Source organism: Aethalodelphis obliquidens, unplaced genomic scaffold (genome assembly GCF_003676395.1).
Source record: "Aethalodelphis obliquidens isolate GAN/ISIS:26980383/991018 unplaced genomic scaffold, ASM367639v1 scaffold74, whole genome shotgun sequence".
Classification (NCBI taxonomy): Eukaryota; Metazoa; Chordata; class Mammalia; order Artiodactyla; family Delphinidae; genus Aethalodelphis; species Aethalodelphis obliquidens.
The window spans coordinates 4,724,637-4,748,826 of record NW_020838018.1 but is presented as its reverse complement, the minus strand read 5'-3'; the positions used below and the strand labels follow the sequence as shown (position 1 = coordinate 4,748,826).

Genomic DNA, 24,190 nt, shown 5'->3' with positions numbered 1-24,190 from the left:
TCCTATTTATAAAGTTAAAAGCAAGGCAACACAAGACAATTTATTGTTTAAAGTTACCTACACACATGATAGATTACAAAGAAAAACAATACAAAGATTGGTTTAATAAAAGCAGGGTAATACTTAACTAGGGGAATGAAAGTCTGGAGGAGCAAGGGAAGATTCAAATGTGTTGTAGTGGTTAATTTTGTAGATGAGGGGATGCACCTACATATACTCTTTTAGGAAACAATAGTAGTCTTCTTAAAATGTGTACATATGATTTATTTCATAGTAATGACTGACTCATGTCACATCAGTATGTAAATATTTATGGAACGTACCTACTCTCATGTAGCTGTGCCTTCCACATTCTGAGTATGTAGAATGTTCAACATGAAAGATGATTTGAAAAGTACTTTTTTTTTTACTTTTTAATACAAAATGTTAAAGGTATTTTATTTTGTGTCATTAAACACTAGAGCACAGATTGTTCTTTCTGTGTCTTTTAGTGCTTCAAAATCTTTTAACTTTTAAATTATAGCTCTTGGATAAATTCTTTATTTAGTTTTGAAGGAATCTGTTTCTCTCCAGAGCTATAAAATCCATCAGAAGTGTAAAGTTTGAAAAGAGTATCTGGGTCAGAAATGCGTCACATTTAACAAGCAAGGAAAGAAAGCATTTCTGATCTTTTAAAGCTGCTGGCATGTTTCCACCTTTCACAGGAAAGGTTGCTTTAGGGGACTTGAAAGATTAACCAACCTGATCCATGGTTGATGTGCTGCTTGTCAGTTCTCAAGGGAGAATTTTAGACTTTCTTGTGGGGCTAACAAGCTATCTCCACCACGATTCCAAACTTATTTTAGAAAAAAACACGTATAAAGTGCAAAACAGCAATAACGTCAGAGAGGACTTCAAGCCAAGATTAAAAAATAAATCTTACAGGTGACAGTTCTAAGCTTCCAGCGGCTCAGGAGTTTTCACTCGAAGGCCCCAGGGATGGAGATTTATACCTTCAGAAGTTCCCCCTCCCTGGTGGAAAAGATCCTGGATGGACTCGGGCAAAATCCACTAAGCAAGCAAACACCCATACACTACAGTCCCTGGGAGACGGCCTGGTGCTGTCTTGGTAAAATCCATCACTAAGCAATGAGTGACATATTAATAGCCATTAAATTAATTCCTTCCTCTGTTGTATATAATGATGCCCTTTGTACAGGCAGTGGGAATAGAATGTTTCTTAAATTTAAAGTGCAACCACCTAGGGATCTTGGTGAAATGCAGATTCTGGTCAGGAAGTCAGGGACAGTGCATCTGCATTTCTAAGAGGCTTCCAGGTCATACAGATGCTGCTGGTTCATGGACCACACATTGAGCAGCCAGGCTCCAGGCAGAAGAGAAGCCAACAGACAGAAGAAGAACACCCACATGAAGCAATAAACTTGGCACATAAAATCTGAAGGAAAGGTTACAGGGGTCACTTGGCATTAAGAAAATTCCCTATGGCAAGGTATTAAGGGTGAGAGAGAGAGCAATGACCTGCAATATTGTCTGCACGTAGAATCACCCAGAGAGCATCAAGAAACCTGTTGTCCAGGTCTCGGGACCAATTCAATCAGGATTTCTGGGGATGCAGCCAAGCATCAGAATTTTGAAGCTTTCCGGGTGATTGCAACGTGCAGCCATAGTTGAAAACAGGTGCTGAATTTAAAACCAATCTTATTACGTGCACTTGTAAACAAAGCCAACGAGTAGACTGGCATTTTAGACCATCATTTATCATCTTTGTCCACTCAGCATTCCCAATGACTACAACTGAAAGAGAAAAATAATTCTTTGGTAATAATTTTCATTTAACAACATGGGTTAGAAGGCAGGAGCTAGAAAGATAATGATGGTTTGATTGCCAGTGTAGCTCAGTTCCTTTCACTTACCCCCCAAATAATAGGTGTCGCCTGAATCAATCTGCCCACGCAGGGAATGAGCCATGGAGGCTGCCTCACCGTCCACCGTCACACTCAGGTGATTCCCTTTTGCAGATAAGGACACAGAATGCCACTGCCCATCATTCAATCCAGCACCTGGAAGTAAACAAAATGGGTTAAAAGAGATTCCTATAAACCCTACAGATGCCTCTAAACAGAGCAAGTACTTGAAAACAATACACCTACCTTGGACCAGCTGCCACAGACCACCAAGAACTCACCTGAACCTCACCCAGGTCATTTAGCTGGCTGGGCAATGGAGAATGCACCACGGAAGACACAAAGAGACAGAGAGAGGTGTAGGGTAGATGTGGGCTTGGCTAGGGGGCTCTAAGTAGGCAATTAGGTGATGTGGTATGCTGGTCACTCTAATCTAGGGGAAAGTGCTACCCATGTCAATAGGAAGAGGGGGTTGTTGAATAAATTTTGTAATTGCAGAGGGTCCTTGCATCTTATCCACCACAGTCATGGACTGGCCTGTCTGGTACTTGTTTATGTAATAACAAAAATTATTATGTTCAGTTAGGAATATTACAGCCTATATGCACACTGCCAGGGGTGTTTTCACTTTCTCATCACTCAAGTTAGTCAGAAATGTGCAAATAGAAAAGAAAAGAAAGAAATCAGAAGGAAAGGGGTAAAGAGGAAACAAGAGTGGATCGCCCAAACATTCTGCCTTGGAAAGTGCAGCATTGGTTTCTTCAAGTCTTAGGGCCTTAATTGAATAAAATTTCCATGAGTGACCCTGAACAATCATGAAATTATAAAATATTTCCAATTACATGGCATCGGACGTATTTCAGTCTCATCTAGTCCATCTAGTTTGAGATGTTGAGAAGTACAGGTATTTTCCAAAAATATAAGTTATAAAAATAAAAACTTTTTCTTACTTTCGTATATTGTCATTATCTATAATAATCTGGGTAGACTATTTAGAAAAAAATATACCGGCAGTCTTTAAAAATAATAATTTAAGTATTAATAAAGCATAAAAATTCATAGAATATAAAGTTATAAAAGCATTACATTAAAGTATGTGTGTGTGGGTACATATTCAAGCATTATATAAACATGGAAAAGAGTGGCAAGAAATATTCTTAAATATTAACCTTCATTTTTGGATGAGGGAATTGTGTTTTTCATTTTATGTCATTTTTACATTTTCTATTCTTTTTCCAAATTTGATACAGTATATCAAGCTATTATTACATTATTATTTAAAAAAAAAGATTATCAGTCCTTTAAAAGCAGCACTGTCTCTTGAATCCGTGAGAAGAAATATCTATATTTTCTTCAAGTGGTGGAGTTGAGAATGGCCAATTAGTTGAATTGTTGACGAGCTACCAACTGTGCATGACTCTCCTACAGACTTACCTGCTGCGTCTTCTATTGAATGAAAAACCTATGCTGTGTCATGCAGATAAATCCATAAGCAGTACTTGTCCCAGTACACTCACCCAATTTGTGTTAGTTTCTACTAGGTTATTTTGTGGACACAAACAACCACCAAGTTTCAATGAGTAACAACTAGGGTTTGTTTCTTGCTCTGGCCCTAGGCCAGCTGGGTCTCTGGCCTCTGTGTTCCAGGCGTTTATTCATGCAGGACCAAGGCTAATGCACAGCCCCCATCCCTGTCTCACGACTTAGAGAAAACAGCACTTGGGAGAATCTTGCTATGGCGTTGGCAGCTTCTACTCAGACGTGGCCCAGGCCCCCTCTGCTCACATGTCATTGGCCAAAGTAAGTCACTTGGCCAAGGGCAAGGGATTCTTCCCCTTCACAGGAGGTCACTGCAACTCCCACAGCAGTCCCAAGAGATGCATGTTTCAATTAAGGGGGAAGGGGGGAGGGGAATAATTGGAATCTTTAGAAATTATGTTGGTCAACAGGGAAGGGGGTCATAAAGAAATACGTTCGCTCACTGAAAAACAACAGTGGGATGACTGCTTGATTTTTTGATGCCATGTGTGAGCATGCTAGTCAGCTGGCATGACTCTAATCTGAGCATCTTCGGGAATGTCCCAATATATTTAACTAATATATTTTACGAATGATAAAGGTACAGCCTGTTTACAGCTCTGTAAGTTTAGAAGTCAACCTGTGAGAATTAGAAGTTATGTTAGAGTCCAATGGAGACGTTAGCCACCCCCCACCCCGCCAAATATGGTGGTATTCCTGGGAGAAAGTTAACCAGTCCTATCTAATTTAATATCATATTTTGGTATGTATAGCCCAATTGACCATGTGAATCCATGTCTCTCAAATGCTCTTCAAACCAGCTTTTTTTTTCCTGCTTGATCTCTCACTAATGACTTTGACATGGACTCAAGATCCACCTGAATGGGAAATGTTTCTAACATGACACAGAAGGTCAAAGATCCTGTTGTGAAAACAGCTATAACTTTGTTTTTCTCAGAAACATTAGTTATGATACTTCCCAACACTTTCTCACTTTCAGGGAGGGGACAGTTTTAAAGTCACTAGTTACTTCTACCACATGCACATGTACACACAATAAAAATGTTAGACTCTTGCTTTTTGTTTTATATTTGTGAAGCCAGAAACATTTTCAAAAACTCAACATTGGTTCATGAAAGATCATGAGAAAAGCCGAGAACTAGAATATGGAGGATTTAGGTTAGACACTTAAAACATATATTATGAAATTGAAATATAAAGTTTTGAAAGAAGTTCTGTAATCCTAGAGCTAAAGAGAATGAACAACAACAACAACAAAAATCTCTAAATGTTCCTTCCAGTCTTATCATTTGGTGTTTCTCTTAAAGGTTACATAGTATACCTGTCAGTATGACAACTATGTCCACTTAAAATCTGTCATTAAAACCCAGTATTTAGTTTGATTTTGCAAACTATTTCCTCTCTCTCTTTCTCTCTCCCCCTCTCTCACCTTCTCGCCCCTCCTTTGTCTCCCTCTCTCCCTCTCTACCTATCTAGCATATAGAGTTATTTCTTGGGAGAACTTGCAGAAAGTCCTCAGAATATCTCCTTCAATTTGTAATAGATGCCATTCGCCTATATAATACAAGACTGTTCTTAGAAAAAGTGGTCATTCTAATTTAAAAATAAATGCAGGTATTTATATTCATTTTCTCCATCTATCCATTATAATTCTCATCCTTTGTTTTTCTTTAGTGTGGTTTCAACTCGGCTCACTTCTGATGAAAGGACAGCCTGTTTCCCAGGCAACACTATTGTCAAAGGTTGGATGGAGACCAGAGGGTAGATTTTGTATTTTTGATTTGTGCTACTATGAAGATGATGCTAGTTCTATTACACTCCTCCAGCCCCTCGAAAGGCCTCAATCTGGGGGGATGCCGTGGTTGTGGGACTAGTGTGGAAATATTAATAACCAGAAGTTGTTAATAAACAGTGCTGTGCTAAGAGTTTATATATGTTATATCCCTGGATTCTCACCATAACTCATATTAGTGTCATTTTAAAGATGAGGACACTGAGGCTTCAGGAGAAGAAGTGGGCTATATATCAAAGGGGCAGAGGCAGACTTAGAAACATGCATGGGATGGGAATCCTCCGATACACCCCGCTCACTTGCTTAAGCCACGTAATTTATTCTAATAATAGGAGATAATGACCACGGCAGTAGAGACAATTTGGCAAAGGGTGGAATTGTGTCTTTTCTTACATAAAGGGAACTCCATCGGTGAACACGCACGCTCATTTTCTCCCTCTTCCTCTGTTGCTCCCACATTTCCTCTATTTCCACGACCCTTCCCCACCTGGGTTCAGCCATATGAACACACATGCACCAGATTATCCACTCTTGGTACATTTCTCAATCTCTTCAGAACTATCTTGAGGTAACTATTGGGAAAAATTATCTAAAACCTGGAAATACGTTAAAAGATGTCTTTTCAATGTCATTTAATGAAATTTAAGTTTCAATCTGATACATGGGTTGGGTACTTGATACAAGATTTAAAGTGGAAAAAAACTGCAGCCTGTTTTATTTTTCAACTATTTCAAATGTATAAAAGATTCCCCTTTATGTGCTACTTAAGCAAGCAGCAGGCATCATGAGAAATTTCTCTTTGGTTTTGCTTCTGAAAAATAGCACATTATACTGTAAAATCTTAAAAAGTGGTGCAATAAAATATTTATGTAATGTGTCAGTGCCAGCTTACCAAAAATTCAATAACTAATATATATGTGTGTTGGGAGAAAGGGTGGTGTGTACCCATGTGAAACAACACTAAAAAGGTATCTCTTTTAGCTCATATTACATGTAAATTATAAATCTACACAAACCAAGATTTAGGCAATTTACTGAATCTGAGTTGACACTATCAACTCAGTTCATTTGCATGCTGACCATCACATATTTTTTATTTATAAAAAGAAGGGAAAATTTAATTTTCATTCCCAGCTTTTCAGTCCAAAACTGATTACCATAGGTCAGGCAAGATATTCCTTTCACATCCAACATTCAGGGAATGACATGTCATGGTCCTGCTTGGGTTTAAATTTGATCACTTTTAAATGCAAAGCAGTCCCTAAAGTTCAAAAGTAACATGACTTAGAAGTGAGTCTGGAAATAAACAGGTTCTTCTCAGAAAACTACAGAACATTCACCCAGTTAGAAGAAGCCTTATCAAAAACAAGTAGGTACAAAGGAAGCAGCGGCTCTGAGGTAAGAGGGAAAAATAACTTACATTATTTTGAAAATCAATGTGTATATAGGTTTAAAAGGCAGTTCAAAGAAATCTATTTTCTCAAGACTACTTGGGATTAGGCTAATGCCTTCTAGTATTTCAAGTTTACTGCTAGTTACTGACTACAAACTTATCATCTTTTTTCTTTTTTTAATTTTCTTTTTTTATTGAAGTATAGTTGATTTACAAAGTTGTGTTAATTTCAGGTGTAAAGTGATTCAGCCATATATAAATACATATATTCATTTTCAGTTTCTTTTCCCTTACAAGTTATTACAAAATATTGAGTATAGTTCCCTGTGCTATACTGTAGGTCCTTGTTGGTTATCCATTTTATATATAGCAGTGCATATCTGTTAATCCCAAACTCCTAATTTATCCCTCCCTCTCCTCCCCCTTTGGTAACCACAAGTTGATAATCATTTATTTTTAAACTTTTTGATAATTATGCTTTGATGTAGGTAAACTTCTGTCACATTGACTGACACACCAACAGCCTGGAGTTACCTATTTCAAAGGAAAAAAGAATCTAGTTCCCTCTAGTGGGATCATGAATATCTCATGGATTCAGTCATTCATTTACTTGAGAAATCACCAATCTTAGGTTTACATGTAAGAAGGTACAGTCATGTCAAATACCTATACATCATCACAGAGAAGATGTTTATTACCTGCTGTGACGTCCCTTACTGGATGTCCAGGCTGGGAGAGACTCAACTTGAGTTTTCCATCATTAAGAACAAGGATGAAAGCTCCTGACCTGTGTTGAAACTGACTGGTCAGCAACAGCCCTGCTCTGTTCCACGTTCGAAATTGGAAGATGGCAGACACTCTGTCCTCTCCGGAGGTGCCTGGCAAAGCCAAGTAACTCCTGGAGCTCAGGAAAGTCATGGGGACAGTTTGCGGGTGCGAGCAGGAGAAGGACACATTTCCCTGTGAATACAATGAAAGAGGCTTTAGGAAGACACAGGATGGATGTTTCCATTTCATTGACAACAGATTTTTCAAAATTTACAGAATTTCTTATCAATGATCCAGCAATCTAGGCCTTTAAAAATTAGACTTCCCCATGAAACTTAAATTCAGATTTACCTTATAGGTCCCTCTAAGCACTGTTCAGCCGGGCAAACCTATTTCTGAGTCTCTTAGAAATTGTCCATCTTCTCCATTTCTCAGCATTTGCAAAGGAATCCCAAGCCACATCTCTCCCAGGCCTAATGCTGGGTGTGGGATACAAGAGTAGAAGAGACAGTTTTCTTCCCTTGAGGTACTAGATGTTTTTATCCAATGTGAAGGCTAGCACCAAGAATAACTTACACCAAGAACTTTCTTGTACTTGCCTTGGTTATGTAAATGAGATTATAAGTGTGTCACTCAGGTAACAGGTACATCTTACTCTAGGTAGGAGATGCACTTTTGTGCGTCTGAAGAAAAGGATATGGCCAGGCTGGTCCTGCCATAGGCAGGCTGGTTTTGTCTCCAAAGCTCTCACAAACCAAGTCACCGAGGGCGATCAGTCAGCCTAAGATCTGACCTGCCTAGCACGTTGTTTTTATTTTTTATATAATTCTGTTTTTAAAGACGCTTTTAATCCCTAGGATACTTCTATTGCTCCAGGAACAAACAATTTTTTTTTTTTTTTTTTTTTTTGCGGTACTTGGGCCTCTCACTGTTGTGGCCTCTCCTGTTGCGGAGCACAGTTTCCGGACGCTCAGGCTCAGCGGCCGTGGCTCACAGGCCTAGCCTCTCCGCGGCATGTGGAATCTTCCCGGACCAGGGCTGAAACCCGTGTCCCCTGCACTGGCAGGCGGATTCTTAACCACTGCGCCACAAGGGAAGCCCTCCAAACTATTTTTAATTATAGTGTCTGGATGGGAAGGACTTAATGTAACTCCAACTAAGATCTCTACAAAAATTTTCCCTGGGATTAAAAACATTTTCATAAATTTCAGATAGAAGAATAAATGCCTAAACATTGTCCTTTCTCTCCAAAAAATACAATGCAAAGAAAAACAGTGAAGCAGAACTTAACTTATCAGATAGCAAAGCATACTATGAAGTCACTGTAATCAAGTCACTGTGTTATTACTATAGGAATAGACATAGCAGTGGGACAGAATAAGGGACCCACAAAAAGATCTGAGAATATATGTAAAGTTAATATGTAATGAAATTCAACTATGTGGGATAAAGTTTGGGTTAGTTACTAAATAGTGTAGGAACAAATGGATATCAATAAGGCAGCATATAAAAATTAAACTTTATCATATATCACATAAAGAATAAATTTCAGACAATCAGACTTAATTTTAAAAAAATTAAAAATAAATAGACAAATAAAACCAATTAAAAATTCTTACAAGAAAATCCATGAGACCATGTATAGGTTATAGAATTTTAGAGACATTCCAAAGCTATAAAGAAATACACAGACCTACTGACCACATACAAATAAAAATATTTATATACTTAACATATATAATATTTAATATAAAATTGATAAATCTGGAAAAATATATGGACTATGAATGACAAAGGATTATCTATCAAATATAAAACTCTCTTGTAAATTAACAAAAAGTTAAAAAATAAAATAAAAAATAGGGAAAACAGTAAGACTGAACAATGATCAGAAAAGCAAATCCAAATGGACAAGAAACAGGTGAAAAGATTATTTAATTCACCAGTAGTCACATAAACATGAAGTAACAATGAGATATTAGTTCATGTTCCTTGAGCTGGCAAGAGTCTAACAGATGTGGAACATGTGGCTGCCTGAGATGTAATGGAAGGGCTCTATCATACTTTGCTGTGGGAAGTGTCATGTTATAGCTTTTTGAAAGGCAATCCAACAACATTTATTAAAATTTAAAACTGTTTCAAACCTTCAACCAAGAAATTCTACTTTTGGAACTTTGTCCCATCAAAATGAAAGCCCCCAGTATCTGAAAACACATGTGTAATAGTGAGCTTATAGTTGTAAAAAAGTAGAGATAAAGCAGATGCCTTGGGTAGGAAATGACTAAATAAATAATGGTACACTTTCATAATGGAAAGTGACGTAGAAATTCTAACGTGGAACTATTCCTGATAATTGAAAAGAATTCTTACAAGGTATAGTTGAATTAGAAAATCAAGATGGAGAAAAGCTTATATAAAATGATTTTTTTTAAACAATGCCAAATGTGGAGGCATATAAATTCATAAATACATGTGTGAGTATGAGTGTACTTATCTATACAGGATTCCTTTATAGATCAGTATAATATTATGGACCAAAGAAGGAAGGACAAATGCTAGCTTAGTAACATCTCAGCTTGATGGAGGGACTAGCCATGTGGAAAGAAGGGAGAATGAAGGAAGAGGAAACCAATCAAAGAGAAAGACATGGACTTCCCTGGTGGCGCAGTGGTTAAGAATCCGCTTGCCAATGCAGGGGACATGGGTTTGATCCCTGGTCCGGTAAGATCCCACATGCTGTGGAGCAACTAAGCTCGTGTGCCACAACTACTAAGCCTGCACTCTAGAGCCCGAAAGCCATGACTGCTGAGCTCACGTGCCACAACTACTGAAGCCCACATGCTCCGCAACAAGAGAAGCCACTGCAATGAGAAGCCCGTGCACCGCAACGAAGAGTAGCCCCCACTCTCGGCAACTAGAGAAAGTCTGCATGTCAGGAAGAAAGACCCAATGCAGCCAAAAGTAAATACATAAATTAACTAACTAAAAAAAAAAAGACTCTGCATTAAAAAGCTTTATATGATTGTACTTTAACATCTTTGTGAAAGTATTCATCTGTTTCCATACCTATATAAAAATTAAACCAAACATGAACGAAAAAGTACAGTAGGCTCTCTTTATGCCAGGATCTGCATCCTCGTATTCAACCAACCAGGAAAATATTTAGAAAAAATATTCCAGAAAGGTCCAAAAGGCAAAACTTGAGTTTGCCCTGCACCAGCAACTATTCACATATCATTTGCATTGTATTTACAACTATTTATATGCCATTTACATTGTATTAGGTACTATAAGTAATCTGGAGTCAATTTAAAGTATATGGGAGGATGTGCCTAGGTTATATGCAAATGCTGTGCTATTTTATACAAGGGACTTGAGCATTCTTGGATTACTCCAATCGGGGGGTCCTGGAATCAATCCCCCAAGGATACCTGTACATATGATTTGTACCTTCCCTGCCTTCAGAAGAGGTATATTTTAAAGTTGAATCAATCCAAGAAAATTACAGCTCCCTTTTCTCTTGAACTTGCATATAGACTTTCTTACCGTGATGAGGACCTGTGGTTTGTGTTTCTTGGACAAATCAATGATATCCACCCCATTATAACAGAGATTTTCAAAGCAGCCATGAAAGTTTTTATGTGGGAAAGCCACTGATTTTCTATGTCGAGGAATCCCTCCGAAGCTGATCTTAGAAAGAAAAAAATGACATAAATAATATTGTTTAATGATTTTCTGAGTATCTGCCTAAACATGTATGATTAGCAGGTACAGTGACAATTGTCTCAAATCTATTTGGCATTATTTTACCTTATCGTGTTCATTTCAAATGAAGCTTCTTATGCAGATATACCAATGTTTTATTTATTACATTTAGATAAATAAGTAAAATATCCTTCTTACAATTTGCTGCTCATATGGCTCTGTGTCATTTTTGTTGATGAAGAATGCTGCATCTTTATGTCCATGGTAAATCTTGATTTGTGTGACAATGCAGCCTACTGTGATGATATTCTACTTTATAAACCAGCCTGTAGGATCCTGGTCTTTGCCGTGACTCTGATAGGTTAGAATAATAAAGCCATTGATAACATCTTTCAAAACCAGAATCTCCAGCTGGTCTTTGCTGCTGAGGACACTCATACCAAATGAATGATGAAATCTGGCTTGCTGAGAGAGGCACTGAGCAGAACTGGCAGAACAAATGCTGCATTTCAGTGTAGGTTAGACACACATAGGCAACATGCTGCAAATATTGTTAGGCCTTTAAAAATCCCAAGAAACAGTATTCTGAGTTGTGTGCATTTGGCTTTCTGGTCGCTTAAAAAATCAGGTTGGAATAGACGGTGATTACTTCTCCAAGTTATCCTAGGTAGCTATTCCTGTTTAGGATTGCCCTAAAACACAGAAATCTCCAAGGTAATATTCCCAGCCAAACACCAGATGGAATACAGAAGAACAGTGCAAACAATTGCATTTAAAAATGTTCCTTGTTTTATTGGTAGCTCTTCAGGTATAGATTTCCTAAACTTAATGACTATTTACTCTCATGTGAAGACTAACATCTGTAAGGGATAAAATGTCTCAATAGCTCAAGCATGCGTCTCCCACTGTGCAATTATCACCCATAGGGAATATTTTACCAGAATTCTGAATTACTAGGAAAGGGAATTTCTCTATGTAGTAGTATTTTCTCTAGAAGTTTACTTTGCATTTAAGTGATAAAATCTGTAATACTTAAAAAGTCATTTTCACACCTTATAATCAAGATCCACATAGCTGGACTCTCCCTTTGCCCGAAAATGATGAGTGTGCGTGTCCACGGTGAAGTTGACATCTGTATCGAGGAGCTCAATGAGGACAGAATGCCAGTGCTGGTCGTCCAGCAGGCTGCCCAGCATGAGGGCATCAGGGGAGGGCAGGTCAGCATCTCCTGAAAAGAGAGGAAGGGTAAAGGCACGGTTCCATCCAGTTCAATACCAAGATTTCTACAATATTTTGAAGTTCAGCACTTCTCACAACAGTTACACTTTCCTGACATCATTTTATCCCATGAACTGGTCAGCTGCTTTTATCTTAGTCCTAAATACAATCTTCTTTTGATCTTGAGTAACATTCTATCTTACTTGTTTTATTATTATTATGCACTGAATTTTCATTTTTCTTGAAAATATTTTCTTCCTAGGACCTCATTCATAAGACTACTTCAAAAATTTATGATAAGCCACTCTTGTCTTTATCATATTATCAGGTTATTTATTGAGCATCTGCTACTGATCTTATACAATTATCAAGCTATAAAAGTTTTTACATAAAGGCGTACTCAAGATACACACATGTTGTTCTTAGTATAGCTCAGTTGTAGGTGACCGTGTTTCCATTTGCCTGGACAGTTCTGGTCTTCAGAGTAATTATTTATAGGGTCTGCTTTCTTTCTTAAAAGATTTTTTTTTTTTTTAATTTAAAGAAAAGCAGACTGCCACATGCAGTGCCTCATTTGGATGTGTCTGGAGTCTTGGAAGCTTGACTACCCTATGTTCTCTCACAAATGGATCTTGAGAGCTTGTTTGGAGGTTCTAGCAGGGGAGCACAGCTACTCGTATAGCCTTGACTGAAGAACGGTCCTTCTCTATCGGGGAAGGTCGTCCTCTTCGACCGAGCCCACAGCTTTGGGAGGGATGCACATGGAGCAGTGAGGGTGGAAGGGGACACCTGCCTAGACAGCCAGATCAGCCGAATCAACCCTGGCAATCAATGGGGTGACAGGTGTCACAGCCAGATCGCCCTCAAATCCAAAAGGATTCTGGTTTTAAATTAACTACTTAACTGTGAAAAAATTCATTATAAAAAGATACTTTTGTCTAAATAGTATTTCCAAAAACACCACCTTGTAGTTTTTTACCTGAATTAAGGAATAAGATGAGTTTTCCTTTAACTAACTCCAGGGTGATATGTTTACCATTTGGTCCTTCTCTGTGGAGTAGAATCCCATTGTTCTCTCTGGTTTTAAATTTCAAAGAAATAACTTCTTTTATTGGATTCATGGATTTCTGATTAAATGTGTACAGCAAGGAACTTTTCCCATCAAAATGAACCATCTCAGATCCTAGAGTGGAAGACATTAAAAACCGGTCTAAGTATAATGTGGTCTTATTAGTGCACTGAAATGTGTAAGTCAACATACACATACACATACATAGCATATCTCTGGTTTGTTTAATGCAGGGGGAAAAATATCTACTGCTAATTTTCTCTTGATACTGGTAGTTGATATATCTAAACTCCACTCTTAACCTTTTCTAACATTGTCCCCAAAATGTATCATCTAGAAATACTCTCATTGAATAATTCTAATTGCTCCTGTCTTTTATTGGCCTATTTTCATCCTGTAAATAATAAAGATCAGGAAAAAAGCTGAAGTCCATCTCCCTTGAATAAAGTCTCCTTGCATGTTTAACAATCATTCAACATTTCTGTTTTTCTGAAAAGTTATAATAGTTCTCACACACTGGTAAGAGGTAAAATACCAGTGTCACTCAATGTAAATGGCTTAATTGTTTCTGAACAAGCAGCATTGACTTTTAACAACTTCCACATAAGCAGTCGCTTTGATATACTTTTGTCTGTCCATAAAAGACACACATAAAGACACCAGACATACTAAATACTACCCTAAACTCATATTAAAATGTCTTCAGTTAACAGGATGTATTTTTCTCTCAACATTTCGGCCCAGTGACAGCACAAAAGGGCACACCTATTTTGTGTTGTACCCTAAGCATACTATGAAAATTGTTCTGCTGCAGCAGGCCATTGCTACACTGCTGCCATGTTCTCTCGACTTTCTGACAGTGTCCTATCTTTCCAACTATCAAGGTCACTTGCACTCAGTTTATATTAGGTAGTTATATTTTATCATTAGTATAAAAAAGACAGTGAAACCAACTGAAGACAGAACAAGATACACACAAAGTCATTTCTATTACCCAGAAAAATGTCATATTTTTCCTATTTCACAAGTAAAAAGAAAAGACATAATTGTTCTTTAATTAATAATACATTTGTGTCATAAATAAAGGTCTAAGAGAAAGCCAATAATATATGAAGCTGACGTCTTTCAAGCCAATGATAGGATATTGTTTATTTAATTTCACAAAAAGTTGTGACTAATGTATACTTGGACCTGCATTTTATTGAGATTAACTAAAATATTTCCAGAAAACCCTTTATGTTCACAACTTAGAAGAATCATCCATTTTATGCAGCTACCTTTTGAAAATTCAGAAGTTTGATTCACATACATAGTGTAAAATATATAAACACTGCACTCTGTCTATAAGTTGTGTAAGCAAATAATTATTCTTCATTGCATAATTAAATAAACATGCCTGATAAAAACATAACTCTGTCAAATTCAAATGATGTCCCTTAGAGTATTAGATGACAAACTAATGAAAACTTGATAATAAAGAATTTAAATGCTTTCACATTTTTGCAGTACAGTTTATGTGCCACTGAAAGACAATGATAATAATTAAGGCTTATTATTGCAGCTAGCTAATAAATATTTTTCCGTAAATGATTTTGCCAGGGTTATTTTGATTGAATAATTTTTGTCCTCATCTTCCCTGTTGCTGTTTTGCTTTGTAATAGTAATATTGATCTTCTTGGGATCAGAATCTCCTGGAGTGTTTGTTAAACACAGATTGCTGGGCACCATCTCAGAGTCTCTGTCTAACCAGGATTGGGGTGGGACCTGAGAATTTGCATTTCTAACAAGTCCCCTAGTGATGTTGATACTGCCTGTCTGTGACTATATTTTGAGAACCACTGCTCTAAGGCACCTAAATTATATCTCCTGGAATATTCCCCTCAAGCAAAATGGAGTAGTGAAAAATTTATTAGGTGATAGAAACGCAAAAGAATGGCCTTAAAAAAACTCTTTTGTCCTAATGTTTTGACTTTCCTTCTAATGTGATCACTAACACTTGTACCTAGAACAATTAACCACATGGGAGTCATCCAATTATATCTTATGAGGCAGATTCAACGTGTATTTTGACAGATTTTTTATACGCCTCAAGTGACTAAATTATAATATAGATAGGTAGCCAACTGAGTAAAGCAAAACCACTTAAAAATAATGTACTTTGTAACAGTTCTGAGATTTTAACTAAAATCTTAAATGATAATAAACTTAAGCTCAGTTCAAGAGGTTTAATAGAGACAGATAAAATTCAGGAATTGCTTTTGGAAGTCCAGAATGTTAAGCTTCCCATATCCCTCTGCAGCCTGTTATTGTACAGTCCCAGGAGCTAATTTTTAAAGATTTGTTGAAAAACGAGCTTAAAAACCAAGAGTAGGTGGCAGAGAGCACATGTGCCTGCAAAGCCTAAAGTATTTGCTGGCCAGTCCTTTACAGAAGAAGTTTGCCATCCCCCAACCTGCAGAACCATCCAGTGATGGTTGCTGTGCTTGGTTTCTGATTGTTAAGCAGTAAGAATGAGCTCACAACCAGACATTTTGCAATCTTTCTATGATTGAAAAATCGAAAACCCTATTTTATATAGGAAATCACAAATTTCATTTTTTTTTGACTTTTGTGTTGCATAATTCAATACACTTTGTGGCTATTCTGGAATATATATTTTATAAGGTAAAGAATAGGTCAATACTTCAGATCCTGGTTATATATTTTTTGTATAATATTAAAGATTGGTTTCTATATAGACAGTCTTCCATAGCTTCAAATTCTACTTTGGCAAGCATTTTGCTTTGGCGTAATATAGTTTTGTTATTAAAAGACCATTTTCTTTCCATCCTCCCTCTCCCCCAACCCCAAACCAATTTGCATCCATTCCACAAGTACAGTTTTATTTTCAGTTGATATTGATGTAGCACCTTCTAAGTATCACAAACTCTGCTGGATGCTGGGATAAAACATGGCCAGACATGGCCCAGCCTTCCTGGAGCTGATGGTTCTTCCCTCACTTTCTCACTTCTACTGTCGTGAAAAAACATATTGCACCTGTGATATCCTAGTGTCTTATTGTGGGTTGCTAGGAAACTACAGTGACAAGGAAATAGCTTACAGCCTAGGATGGAAGTAGGAGAAAGAAAGGCTCTTCTCTAGTGAAAATGTTTGAAAAGAATGCAAAATATCAAGGTAATCTAGGTATCGTATCATCATACAATACCCTTCACGTAAAATTTACACAGAGTCATTGGAAAGTAGCCAACAATGCTTCAAAAAATAGGCTACACTGTTAATCAAGAAGCCCTCCAGTCAAGCCCACACAATAAATAAGAATATGCATTATCACAAGATGATTTCTAACAGGAATGTTTAGATTGGAAAGTCAATTATAGGCCTCATCATAGAGAATCCATTTTATAAAATGTCATTTACTAACAAATGTTCATAAAGTAACCCAAATATCTGAAAACAAATTGGCAAGTCAGTAAATACAATTTTAAAAAATTAGCACTATTTTACTCAAACATGATTTGTAAAAGCAATAGATTAAAAAGTGTAAATTAAAAAAATATACTCATATTTTGGGATAGAGAGTATTTTGCTCAGTAGGTCATCAGCAGTGAGCTCTCCAAGTGTGGATGAGGGAGAGCCCCAGGTGGCCCCTCTTGAGTTTTTAATCTCCACTGAGTAGAGGCTTCCTTGACCCTCATATCATTGACCACGGAGTGACCTAGAGAAGCCAACTTTCAAATCTCAGAGGTCACTGGTAATGAATGCTAAGGTGACCTTGTTTCTATCGGTCCACTAGCATGAGATTTTAGCTATTGGACTGTTGTAAGAACAAATAAAATTGTATATGTCCATAAATAATATAAATAATCCACCATATTTATTTGAATGAAACCACCAAAATAATGCATTAAACTACCACTTAGCATCATACTTAACCTTTATAAGAAACCCTCATGAAAAATGTTCTTGTATGTAATTCAACTATTTAAATAATTGGGGTACTTGACACAGAAGCCACTTATTATGCACTGAAATAGGAAGTGATAGTTTCCCCTATTGTAAGAGTACAGAACCTACATTTTAAAAAAGAGTAGGAGGAAATGTGATACTTAGTTGAAAGTAGAAAGTGTTTTACCAATTTTACATGATTTTAATTTATAATCATTAGTTTTACTAACTGAGGCTATATTTCGATAACCACATCACTAACAATATTATTAAAGTAAACCCCACATATACTTGCCAGTTAGGGAAGGAAATCTATTTTACCAGTAGTGAGACTAAATTTGTGCTGATATATTTACAGCCTCTGGATCTGTTCCCACAAAGAGCCCTTCATAACACAGAGTAGTAGCTCAGAGAAAGGACTGTGGAATTGTCCTATAAGGTTTTGAATACTGGTTCTATAGTGGAAAACTTACTTAACCTCTCTGTGCCTCAGTTTCCTCAACTGTAAAAGGATAAAGAAGTCTCTCCCACACAGCACTAATATGATTACTAAACAACTTAATATCTATACAGTGTGTAGAGCAGTGCCTGAAACATGGCAAGTCCACAATGGGCATTAGCTACATGATTATTGTTAGAGCAGTGGGCAAAGAAAAGGAGGTGCAACAACAGTTAAACTGCATTGATGACTTCTGCTTCTGACCAAGATGGAATAACAGGGGCCAGATTTACGCTCTCACTTGAAGCAACCCCCCCCAAAAAAAAGAAGGAAATAACATAAACAATAGTTTTCAAGATATTTGACTTCAAGCAATAAAGGAGAGTGATGTTGCAGAGAAGAGAGACAGACAAGATAAGCCCTACAACTCCTTGGGGCACTGCATTAGAGAGTTTCCATCTCACAGAGCAGGAAGGAGAAACTGGGGCAAAGCCCAGCAGATTCCCTGAGTAGAGGAGACAGAGTCAAGAGCCTGGTAAGAACAAAGCACCTGAAGTCCATAGGCAGAGGTTGGAGAGGAAAGAGATGAACAGAGAGAACACTGGTGATCTGCAACACACCCCTCTTGAGCTTTCAGCAAAGCACTGATCAGTGCATGCAAGTAAGGAAACTCATCAATGCTGGGAAAAGAACCATCTGAAAGGATTAATTGGGAAGTAGTGCTAACATGCACATGGGGTTGGGAATAGTGCCCATTCATATCATCCAGACTGGAAACCTCATAGTTCACTGTCCTTGGTTAGAGTACTCAGAAGGTTCTTACCTCAGTAGTGAGCCCTAGACTAAACACTGCTCTGGTGTGAGTGAACGAATTTTAAAAGCAAGAACTAAAAGGATCAAATCCCCTTCAATTCAATGTTTCCTGAACAAAGTTCAAGCATATAAGAATACAAAAATATCCAATAAACTAAAAATCAAAATGTCTGGCACTTAATCGAAAATTTCCAGGCATACAAAAAAGGTGGAAAGTATGACTCATATTGAGGAAAAAAATCAATTGAAACTTATACAGAATTGACACAGATTATTATTAGCAAAGAAGACAATAGAGTAGTTATTATAACAGCCATCCATATGTTCAAAAAGTCAAACAGGTACACAAAAGATACTAAAATTTGAAAATTCAATGTCTGAGATGAAAAAAGACACTGTATGGGATTACTGGCAGGTTAAACACTGCAGAAGAAGAAATCAGTGAACTTGAAGACAGCAATAGAAATATTCTAAGGAATTAAAAGGGAAAAATAATAATTTAAGAAAATAAATAAAACATCAGTGAGGTGTGTGACAAAACAAAATCAAGCAACCTAATATGTGCTTTAACTCATATATGTGGTAATTGAGTCCTTTAAGAAGAAGAGACGGGGGAGGTTAGAGAAAATATTTCAAGAAACAATGACTGAAACTTTCCAAATCTGATGAAAACTATACAACCACTGATCCAAATAGCCTAATGAACTCCAAACACAAGAAACAGAATAAAACAAAACCAAAGAACACCAGAAACAAATTGCTCAAAACCTTAAAAGCAGCTAGAGAAAAACAGATATGTCACACTCATAGAAACATAGACACAGATGGCTGTAAATTTCTCACCAGAAGAAAAGCAAGTGAAAAAACAGCAGAGCAGTATTTTGAAAGTACTAAATGGAAAAATGTCACCCTAGAATTCTATATTGAGTGAAAATAATTTACAAAAATGAAGGTGAAATAACAACTTTTTTCAGACATACAAAATTTGAATGAATTTCTCACCAGCAGATCCACACTACAAGCAATATTAAAGGAAGTCTTTGAGGCAGAAGGAAAAGGATACATGGAAATATGGATTAATACAAAGGAATGAAGAATACCAGATTTACAAGGAAATTATCATGTAGATTTTAAATGTCTTTTAAAAATAATTGAAAGGGTGAGACTTCTAAATGGCTGAGTGAGAAGCCTGGCAAATCCTACCTCTCAAAAGCAATGATAAAACTTGAAAAAAAATGTTAAGGATAACAACTGAAGGACACTGGAAACTGACCACAGACATATAACAGATCTAGAAGCATATATTCAAGAAAATCTACTGAACCTCAATAAGGACAGTGGGAATCTGTGTTCTTTCAGCTAGAGGCTGCTCCACCTCCAGCCCCTAGGCACTGAACTTCTACTGTGCTTCTAGGGCTGCGGAGCCAAGCACATGGAAAATTCCTTCACAAGGGACACTGTCAACAACAGCTATCTCCGTGACAAGCAATAAGGGAAGGCCAACATTGCAGCCAGCCTGAGAGTTCAATGCTGTTGGTGGTAAAGCACTGATAGGCTGACCAGCCAGACACTTAACAAATTTAGAGGAATTTGGAGGAATCAAATTTGTACCAGCGGTCAGGGAACACATCCCTGAGGAAGAGATATTTAAGCGGAGACCTGAATGATGGGATGTGGACAGACAGGTGAAAAACTTGGGAAGAAGTATTTCAAGCCAAGTAAACCACTTACACAAAGAAAAGAGTTTGCTGGGGAGTTTTGAGTTGCATTATGTGGGTGAGTTGAGTTGGAGAGATTTGAAACGACTTAGGGTATAATTTGGAGATAGCATATTCATAATTTGATATTCTTTAGATGTGTAGGGACACATGTGTCAAAGGTGACTCCCATGTGTCTAGTGTAAGTTCCTGTGAATGATGGAATCATTAGCCAAGACAAGGAAAACTAGAAGAAGAATAGGTTAAGGGGTGGGGTGAGTCAGGTCAAGAAAGAAATTTGAAACTCATTAAGTTTTATGTACTTGTGAAAGAACAATGTTCCTGATAAGAGATTGATTCCGTTTTCTTAATAATTGGTCCTATTGTCCAACTCTGAGGTTTTTCAAACATCACAGGTCATTTCAGGATTAAAATTCTGGTAGCAAATTATAACATTTTAAGTGCCTAGAAGTTATTCCTTTAGACTAATTTAGTTACTATAACCCACTTTGTTTTGCTGCACTTTATTAGATGTGTATTGGTATGTCTTTCAATATTTACTTTCAGCAAAAGCCTTAGATGTATTCCTTTAGATGCAATAATTTGGGAGGTGATTAAAAATAAATCAGTGAGTAATTGTGTAATAACTTTAATTGAAATTAAATAAATTAACATAGCACTAAACAAATGTCTATTACATATAAAAATATGAGAGGCTGTTCTGTTTCATATGATTTTAGGGTTAATATTATTTTAACTTTAATATTTTTCTACTTAATATCAGATAAAACCATAAGGCTATATTATCAAAGTTTAGCAAAATTTATCGTTTTTACCCTTAGATAAAAATCTATCTTCTATTTATACTTGAACATAAATTGAGAATGAGAAACCTGTGCCGAAGTTTAGCTGGTCTACAAAACATAGACATTTCCCCTCACCTGCACTGGCTTCCTAGCACCTGGAGGACAGAAATTGTGCCTTACTCATTTTATTCAGCTGGGGGCCTTGAATGGGGTAAAAGTTCTGTAAACATGTATTGAATTGAACTGACACTTTTTCTAATTGAGTTTGAGTATTTTCTACTGTTGCCATAATTGGAATGGATGATACAGATCAGCATTCTCTCATATGACTAAAGACCATTATTAACTTCCAGAGTTTTTCTTTGTCATGGTGACTATGTCTCCTTTCATCCTATGTTCTTCTGTTCCTATTAATGCATTTTCTAAACTGAAATCTACTTAGAGCAGAACCAGTACTGAACAGAAGGAAGTTCCATATGCAGACTTTTCTCTTGATATTCTCCCTAAATATTTCAAAATACACATTATTTTTATAGAATGTTAACAACAGGTTTATAAATATTGACACATGTTGATGTTATATAAAACCTACATGTTTTTCACTGCAACAGTCTATGTATTCTTTTTTTTTTATTGGAGTATAATTGCTTTACAAAGTTGTGTTAGTTTCTGCTGTACAATGAAGGGAATCAGCTATATGTATACATATATCCCCTCCCTCTTGGACCTCCCTCCCCACCCCTATCCCATCCATCTAGGTCATCACAGAGCACCGAGCTGAGCTCCCTGTGCTATACAGCAGGTTTCCACTATCTATCTATTTTACACATGGTAGTGTATTTATGTCAAACCTAATCTCCCAGTTCATCCCACCCTCACTTTCCCTCCCTGTGTCCACACATCTGTTCTCTACGTCTGTGTGTCTATTCTTGCTCTGCAAAGAGGTTCATCTGTACCACTTTTCTAGATTCCACATATATGCGTTAATATGCGATATTTGTTTTTCTCTTTCTTACTTACTTCACTCTGTATGACAGAGTCTAGGTCCATCCACATCTCTACAAATGACCTAATTCCATTCCTTTTTATGACTGAGTAATATTCCATTGTATATATGTACCACATCTTCTTTATCCATTCATCTGTCAGTGGACATTTAGGTTGTTTCCATGTCCTGGCTATTGTAAATAGTGCTGCAATGAACACTGGGGTACATGTGACTTTTTGAATTATGGTTTTCTCAGGGTATATGCCCAGTAGTGGGATTGCTGTATCATATGGCAGTTCTATTTTTAGTTTTTTAAGGAACCTCCATACTGTTCTCCACAGTGGCTGTATCAATTTACATTCCCACCAACAGTACAAGAGGGTTCCCTTCTCTCCACACTGTCTCCAGCATTTATTGTTTGTAGATTTTTTGATGATGGCCATTCTGACCAGTGTGAAGCGATACATTATTGTAGTTTTGATTTGCATTTCTCTAATTATTAGTGATGTTGAACATCTTTTCATGTGCCTCTTGGCCATCTGTAAGACTTCCTTGGAGAAATGTTGAGTTCTTCCGCCCATTTTTGGATTAGGTTGTTTGGTTTTTTTTTTGATATTGAGCTGCCTGGGCTGTTTGTATATTTTGGAGATTAATCCTTTGTCTGTTACTTAGTTTGCAAATATTTTCTCCCATTCTGAGGGTTGTCTTTTCATCTTGTTTATGGTTTCATTTGCTGTGCAAAAGCTTTTAAGTTTAATTAGGCCCCATTTGCTCATTTTTGTTTTTATTTTCATTACTCTAGGATGTGGGTCAAAAAAGATCTTGCTGTGATTTATGTATTCTTTTAAATAAACACAAGATTTTAAAACAAGCAATTATATGTTCTATTCCCTCTTAACCAATTTGATTTTCAATGCCTGATTTGACACAGGACTACAGTGCCACATGGATGACTTGTAGATCCCCATGGGGCTTACCATTCTGTGCCTATCTAGTCCAGGTTTCTAATAATTTATGCACTCTTTCTCTCCTTTCTTCCCTATTCCTTTCCTGTCTTCCTTCCTTCCCTCTCTTATTCAAACAATAAACACAATGATAAACATAAAATTACATTACAGTAGTGGGGCTAATACAACACAATATGACAAGGAACACTTGAGAATGATACAGAGCATGAACATGGGGAGACAAAGTAGATGACAGAAAAGAAGGGACAGAAGAGACCCAAAAGATGACTAACAACCTCGTTAAAGAAATGAGGGTAGAACTGGGGATGATTATCCAGATGTGTGCGGCTTCAGATACCTGTGTCAAGGATGTCAACTTGGAATTGGTCAGACAGTATGTAAATGTTGTTGAAAACTTAAGAAAGTGGATGAAAACTCAAAAAGAAACCCTTTTAGAGTGGAATACGAAGCCTAGAATAAGTACATAGGGAATGCTGACATTGGATGGAGGGGACTGCTAGAGAGAGGCAGGGCAAGGGAAAGGGAGGAACCCCATGCCAGACACTAGCCTTGGTATACAGGTCAGCAGGGACTCTAAGAAGACCCCATGCACTCCATTTCTACTCTAGAAATGGGGGAAGGGCTTTTCAGTTAGTGAAAATATATATGCCAAGCAAAGAAGCCATGAAAATCTGCAATTTTTACAGGAATAGTAAATATCATTGTAAATGGAATGTTAAAAGATGAAACTGAAAAGAGAAGTTGCATATAAGAGACATTAAATGCCAAGATAAGCAATTTGGACATTCTCTCACTATCAACAGAGCAGTGGAAATACACATCAAAAAAGATAATAAATATCACTTTGAGCTGTAAACCATATCACACTAAATTACTGCCAAAAATAAAAATGCAAAGTGCTACACTTGAGTAATTATTAATAATAAGAATGAAGACAAAACAGAGCCACTACTATTGAGGAATGTATTTTGTGTTGTTTTACAAATAGTGGTGATTATTTTCTGTTTGCATTTTTATGCTAGGAGTCCCTTATGCCCAACAGCTCGTGTTTGCTGAATTTAGGATGCACGCAGGTTCCATGACAGCTGCACAGCCAACTGGCCCTTCAGGGGACCAGACACGCAGCTTTGATCTTCCTGGTACCGA

The 24,190-nt window shown here is 37.0% G+C and overlaps 1 protein-coding gene across 2 annotated transcripts in view; it reads right to left on the bottom strand.

The window, feature by feature from the left end:
• Positions 1-24,190, bottom strand: part of LOC113612254 (contactin-associated protein-like 3) — a 141,185-nt gene that overhangs the window by 72,720 nt on the left and 44,275 nt on the right. For both annotated transcript variants that reach the window (XM_027091982.1, XM_027091983.1), the window contains exons 3-7: positions 13,299-13,502; positions 12,154-12,329; positions 10,943-11,086; positions 7,327-7,588; positions 1,914-2,060 (exon numbers count right to left, since the gene is read on the bottom strand). In XM_027091982.1, coding sequence (XP_026947783.1) covers positions 1,914-2,060; positions 7,327-7,588; positions 10,943-11,086; positions 12,154-12,329; positions 13,299-13,502 — 933 coding nt within the window. The remainder of the gene's footprint in view (positions 1-1,913; positions 2,061-7,326; positions 7,589-10,942; positions 11,087-12,153; positions 12,330-13,298; positions 13,503-24,190) is intronic.